Below are 5,911 nucleotides of genomic sequence, written 5' to 3'. Positions count from 1 at the left end.
GGGATTATGGGATTATGGGATTGTGGGATTATGGGATTATGGGATGTGGTCATGGACCTGCCCCAGCCCGGGGACCCCTCCTACGAGAGATTCCACGCGGTATCCATGGGATTGGGGGATTGGGGAATGGGGAATGGGATTATGGGATTATGGGATAGGATTATGGGATTGTGGGATTATGGGATGTGGTCATGGACCCGCCCCAGCCCGGGGACCCCTCCTACGAGAGATTCCACGCGGTACCAGCGGGATTGGGGGTGGGATTATGGGATTATGGGATTATGGGATAATGGGATTATGGGATTATGGGATTATGGGATAATGGGATTATGGGATTATGTGATTATGTGATTATGGGATTATGTGATGATGGGATTATGGGATTATGGGATTGTGGGATTATGGGATTATGGGATTATGGGATTATGGGATTATGGGATTATGGGATTGTGGGATTATGGGATTATGGGATTATGGGACATGGTCATGGACCTGCCCCAGCCCGGGGACCCCTCCTACGAGAGATTCCACGCGGTATCCATGGGATCGATCGGGGGATTGGGGAATGGGATTATGGGATTGTGGGATTATGGTGTTATGGGATTATGGGATTATGGGATTATGGGATTATGGGATTATAGGATGTGGTCATGGACCCGCCCCAGCCCGGGGACCCCTCCTATGAGAGATTCCACGCGGTATCCATGGGATTGAGGGATTGGGGAATGGGATTATGGGATTATGGGATGGGGTGGGATGGGATGGGATGGGGTGGGATGGGATGGGATGGGATGGGATGGGATGGGATGGGATGGGATGGGATGGGATGGGATGGGATGGGATGGGATGGGATGGCCTGGACTGGGCTGGGCTGGGCTGGGCTTTTCCCAGGCTGGGCCAGGTGGGATGGGGTGGGATGGGATGGGATTTGGTGGGCTGGGATGAGATGGGATAAGATGGGCTGGGCTGGACCCCAGGCAGGGCCGGGTGGGATGGGATAGGATTTGGTGGGATGGGATAGGATTTGATGGGATGGGCTGGGATTTGCTGGGCTGGACCCCAGGCAGGGCCGGGTGGGATGGGATAGGATTTGATGGGATGGGATAGGATTTGATGGGATGGGATAGGATTTGTTGGGCTGGGCTGGGATTTGGTGGGATGGGATAGGATTTGGTGGGATGGGATTTGGTGGGATGGGACAGGATTTGGTGGGATGGAACAGGATTTGTTGGGCTGGGCTGTGCTGGGCTGTCCCCCCGGCCGGTCCGGGTGGGATGGGATAGGATTTGGTGGGATGGGATAGGATTTGGTGGATGGGATGGGATTTGGTGGGATGGGATGGGATTTGGTGGGATGGGATAGGATTTGGTGGGATAGGATAGGATTTGATGGGATGGGATAGGATTTGATGGGATGGGATGGGATTTGATGGGATGGGATGGGATTTGGTGGGATGGGATGGGATTTGGTGGGATGGGATGGGATTTGGTGGGATGGGATGGGATTTGGTGGGATGGGATAGGATTTGGTGGGATGGGATAGGATTTGGTGGGATGGACTGGGATTTGGTGGGCTGGGATAGGATTTGGTGGGATAGGATGGGATTTGGTGGGATGGGATAGGATTTGATGGGATGGGATAGGATTTGATAGGATGGATGGGATTTGGTGGGATGGATAGGATTTGGTGGGATGGACTGGGATTTGGTGGGATAGGATAGGATTTGGTGGATGGGATAGGATTTGGTGGGATGGACTGGGATTTGGTGGGATAGGATAGGATTTGATGGGATGGGATAGGATTTGCTGGGATGGGCTGGGCTGTCCCCCGTCCGGTCTGGGTGGGATGGGATAGGATTTGATGGGATGGGACAGGATTTGGTGGGATGGGATAGGATTTGATGGGATGGGATAGGATTTGATGGGATGGGATAGGATTTGATGGGATGGGATAGGATTTGATGGGATGGGATAGGATTTGATGGGATGGGATGGGATTTGGTGGGATGGGATAGGATTTGATGGGATGGGATAGGATTTGATGGGATGGGATTTGGTGGGATGGGATAGGATTTGATGGGATGGGACAGGATTTGGTGGGATGGGATAGGATTTGGTGGGATGGGATAGGATTTGATGGGATGGGCTGGGATTTGGTGGGATGGGATAGGATTTGATGGGATGGGATAGGATTTGATGGGATGGGATGGGATTTGGTGGGCTGGGCTGGGATTTGGTGGGATGGGATGGGATTTGGTGGGATGGGATGGGATTTGGTGGGATGGGATAGGGATGGGATAGGATTTGGTGGGATGGGATGGGATTTGATGGGATGGGATAGGATTTGGTGGGATGGGCTGGGATTTGGTGGGATGGGATAGGATTTGATGGGATGGGATGGGATTTGATGGGATGGGATAGGATTTGATGGGATGGGATAGGATTTGATGGGATGGGATAGGATTTGATGGGATGGGACAGGATTTGGTGGGATGGGATAGGATTTGGTGGGATGGGACAGGATTTGCTGGGTTGGGCTGTGCTGGGCTGTCCCCCCGGCCGGTCCGGGTGGGATGGGATAGGATTTGGTGGGCTGGGATAGGATTTGATGGGATGGGATAGGATTTGATGGGATGGGATGAGGTGGGATGGGGTGGGATAGGATTTGGTGGGCTGTCCCGTCCCCCCATCCGGTCCGGGTGGGATGGGATAGGATTTGGTGGGATGGGATAGGATTTGATGGGATGGGATGAGGTGAGATGGGGTGGGATAGGATTTGGTGGGATGTCCCGTCCCCCTGTCGGTCCGGGTGGGATGCATGCCCGGTGTCCCCGCCCCGCAGGAGAAGACGGCCGTGCTCAACGCCCTGGCCCACAAGGCCCAGCTGACCCAGGAGATCTTCAACAAGACCCCCGGGATCCACTGCAACCCCGTGCAGGGCGCCATGTACTCCTTCCCCAGGATCGACCTCCCGCCCAAGGCGCTCGCCGCCGCCAAGGTCCGGGCGGGATCCACCCGGGGGACAGCCCGGGATCCGTCCTGGGATCCACGGGGATGGGTGGGATCCATCCTGGGATCCACGGGGATGGGTGGGATCCATCCTGGGATCCACGGGGATGGGTGGGATCCGTCCTGGGATCCACGGGGATGGGTGGGATCCATCCTGGGATCAGTGGGGATGGATGGGATCCGTCCTGGGATCAGTGGGGATGGATGGGATCCATCCTGGGATCGGTGGGGATGGATGGGATCCATCCTGGGATCGGTGGGGATGGATGGGATCCGTCCTGGGATCAGTGGGGATGGATGGGATCCGTCCTGGGATCCACGGGGATGGATGGGATCCGTCCTGGGAACCATGGGGATGGATGGGATCCATCCTGGGATCCGTGGGGATGGATGGGATCCATCCTGGGATCGGTGGGGATGGGTGGGATCCATCCTGGGATCCACGGGGATGGATGGGATCCACCCTGGGATCCGTGGGGATGGGTGGGATCCATCCTGGGATCAGTGGGAAGGGATGGGATCCATCCTGGGATCCACGGGGATGGGTGGGATCCATCCTGGGATCGGTGGGGATGGATGGGATCCGTCCTGGGATCAGTGGGAAGGGATGGGATCCATCCTGGGATCGGTGGGGATGGATGGGATCCATCCTGGGATCAGTGGGGATGGATGGGATCCATCCTGGGATCCATGGGGATGGATGGGATCCATCCTGGGATCAGTGGGGATGGATGGGATCCATCCTGGGATCAGTGGGGATGGATGGGATCAATCCTGGGATCCATGGGGACAGATGGGATCCATCCTGGGATCCGTGGGGATGGATGGGATTTGTCCTGGGATCCGTGGGGATGGATGGGATCCATCCTGGGATCCATGGGATCTGTGTGGATCCATCCTGGGATCCACGGGGTCTGTGTGGGATCCCTCCTGGGATCCGTGGGGTCTGTGTGGGATCCATCCTGGATCCCTGGGGTCCGTGTGGGATCCCTCCTGACCCGTGTGGTGCCGGGCAGGATCAATCCACGCCCACGGCCGGGCTGGATCCCGGGATCCCTGTGGGGCCGGGCGGGATGAGCCCCGGAGCCCCTCCCTGCCCTTGGATCCCAAACCCGTGATCCATGACCCCAAATCCGTGATCCATGACCCCAAATCCGTGATCCATGACCCCAAATCCGTGATCCATGATCCCAAATCCGTGATCCATGACCCCAAATCCGTGATCCATGACCCCAAATCCATGATCCATGATCCCAAATCCATGATCCATGACCCCAAATCCGTGACCCATGACCCCAAATCCATGATCCATGATCCCAAATCCATGATCCATCCCCACTCCCAGGCTCAGAACCAGACCCCGGACATGTTCTTCTGCATGAGGCTCCTGGAGGAAACCGGGATCTGCGTCGTCCCGGGAAGCGGCTTCGGGCAACGCGAGGGCACCTTCCACTTCCGGTGGGAAATTCCACAAATCCCCCCCTCCCCCATCCCCAAATTCCCCCCTCCTCATCCCCAAATTCCCCCCTCCTCATCCCCAAATTCCCCCCTCCTCATCCCAAATTCCCCCTTCCCATCCCAAATTCCCTCCCCAACTCAAATCCCCCCCTCCCTGTCCTAATTCCCCCCTTCCCATCCCAAATCCCCCCTCCCCATTCCAATGCCCCCTTCCCACCTCAAATTCCCCTCCCCATCTCAAATTCCCCTCCCATCCCAAATTCCCCAAAATCCCCCCTCCCCATCCCAAATCCTCCCCTTCCCATCCCAAATTCCCCCCCTCCCCATCCTCATCCCAAATCCTCCCCTCCCCATCCCAAATTCCCCCTTCCTGTCCCAAATTCCCCCTTCCCATCCCAAATTACCCAAATTCCCCCCTTCCCATCCCAAATTCCCCAAATCCTCCCTTCCCATCCCAAAATCCCCTCCCCATCCCAAATTCCCCTCTCCCCATCCCAAATCCTCCCCTCCCCATCCCAAATTCCCCCTTCCTGTCCCAAATTCCCTGAATTCCCCCCTTCCCATCCCAAATTCCCCCCTTCTGACCCCAAATTCCCCAAATTCCCCCTCCCCACCCCAAATTCCCCCCTTCCCATCCCAAATTCCCTTCCCATCCCAAATTCCCCAAATCCTCCCCTCCCATCCCAAATCCCCCAATTCCCCCCTCCCCATCCCAAATTCCCCAATTCCCCCCTCCCCACCCCGAACGGGGGCAGAGCTGTACCCGGGGGTATCCCAGGGGTATCCCAGGGGTATCCCGGGGTTGTCCCAAATTCCAAACCCCCCGTTTCCCCCCCCCCAGGATGACGATCCTGCCGCCCACGGAGAAGCTGCAGATCCTCCTGGAGAAGCTCAGCAGCTTCTACACCAAGTTCGTCAGGGAATTCTCTTAATTACGGGGGGGGTCTCCCGCCGCCCCCCCCCCGCCACCCTCTGTCCCCCCCCTTTGCCCCCCCCCTCTGTCCCTTTTTGTCCCCCTTCCCCCCCCCCGGGGGGTCTCCAAGTGCCTTCCAAGCTCTTCCCGCTTTTCCAGAGGGAGGGACGGGGGGGGTCGGGGGGTCCCGGGGCTGGTCCCTCCCCCCCCCCCCCGTGTGTGTCCCCTGAGCGGGGGGGGGGGGGACACGGGGCCGGTTCTTCCCCCCCCTTTTTGGGGACCCCCCCCAAAAATAAAGGACCCTGAGCAGCAGCTGTGTCACGTGGGGGGGGTTGGGGGGGCTTTAATGGGGGGGGGGGGGGGGGCGGGGGGGGAGGAGAATTCCCGACTGGATGGGGCTGGGAAGGGGGTGAGGATCCGTCTGGGGTGTCGTTAACCCATCCCTGGATCCCACAAATGCACCCACGAATCCATCCATTGATCCCATGAATCCATCCCTGGATCCCACAAATCCATCCTGGATCCCACAAAT

The 5,911-nt window shown here is 57.9% G+C and overlaps 1 protein-coding gene across 1 annotated transcript in view; it reads left to right on the top strand.

Annotated features, from left to right (window-relative positions):
* LOC135408462 (alanine aminotransferase 2-like) overlaps nucleotides 1-5,691 on the top strand; it is a 22,325-nt gene extending 16,634 nt beyond the window's left edge. Inside the window, exons 8-10 of the mRNA XM_064643616.1 lie at nucleotides 2,842-2,997; nucleotides 4,354-4,466; nucleotides 5,308-5,691. Of these exons, the coding sequence (XP_064499686.1) occupies nucleotides 2,842-2,997; nucleotides 4,354-4,466; nucleotides 5,308-5,398 (360 nt within the window). The 3' untranslated portion in view covers nucleotides 5,399-5,691. The remainder of the gene's footprint in view (nucleotides 1-2,841; nucleotides 2,998-4,353; nucleotides 4,467-5,307) is intronic.
* The last annotated feature ends 220 nt before the right edge of the window (nucleotides 5,692-5,911 follow it).

The sequence above is a fragment of the Pseudopipra pipra genome, unplaced genomic scaffold (assembly GCF_036250125.1).
Source record: "Pseudopipra pipra isolate bDixPip1 unplaced genomic scaffold, bDixPip1.hap1 HAP1_SCAFFOLD_482, whole genome shotgun sequence".
Classification (NCBI taxonomy): domain Eukaryota; kingdom Metazoa; phylum Chordata; class Aves; order Passeriformes; family Pipridae; genus Pseudopipra; species Pseudopipra pipra.
This window is presented reverse-complemented; position numbering and strand designations above follow the sequence as displayed.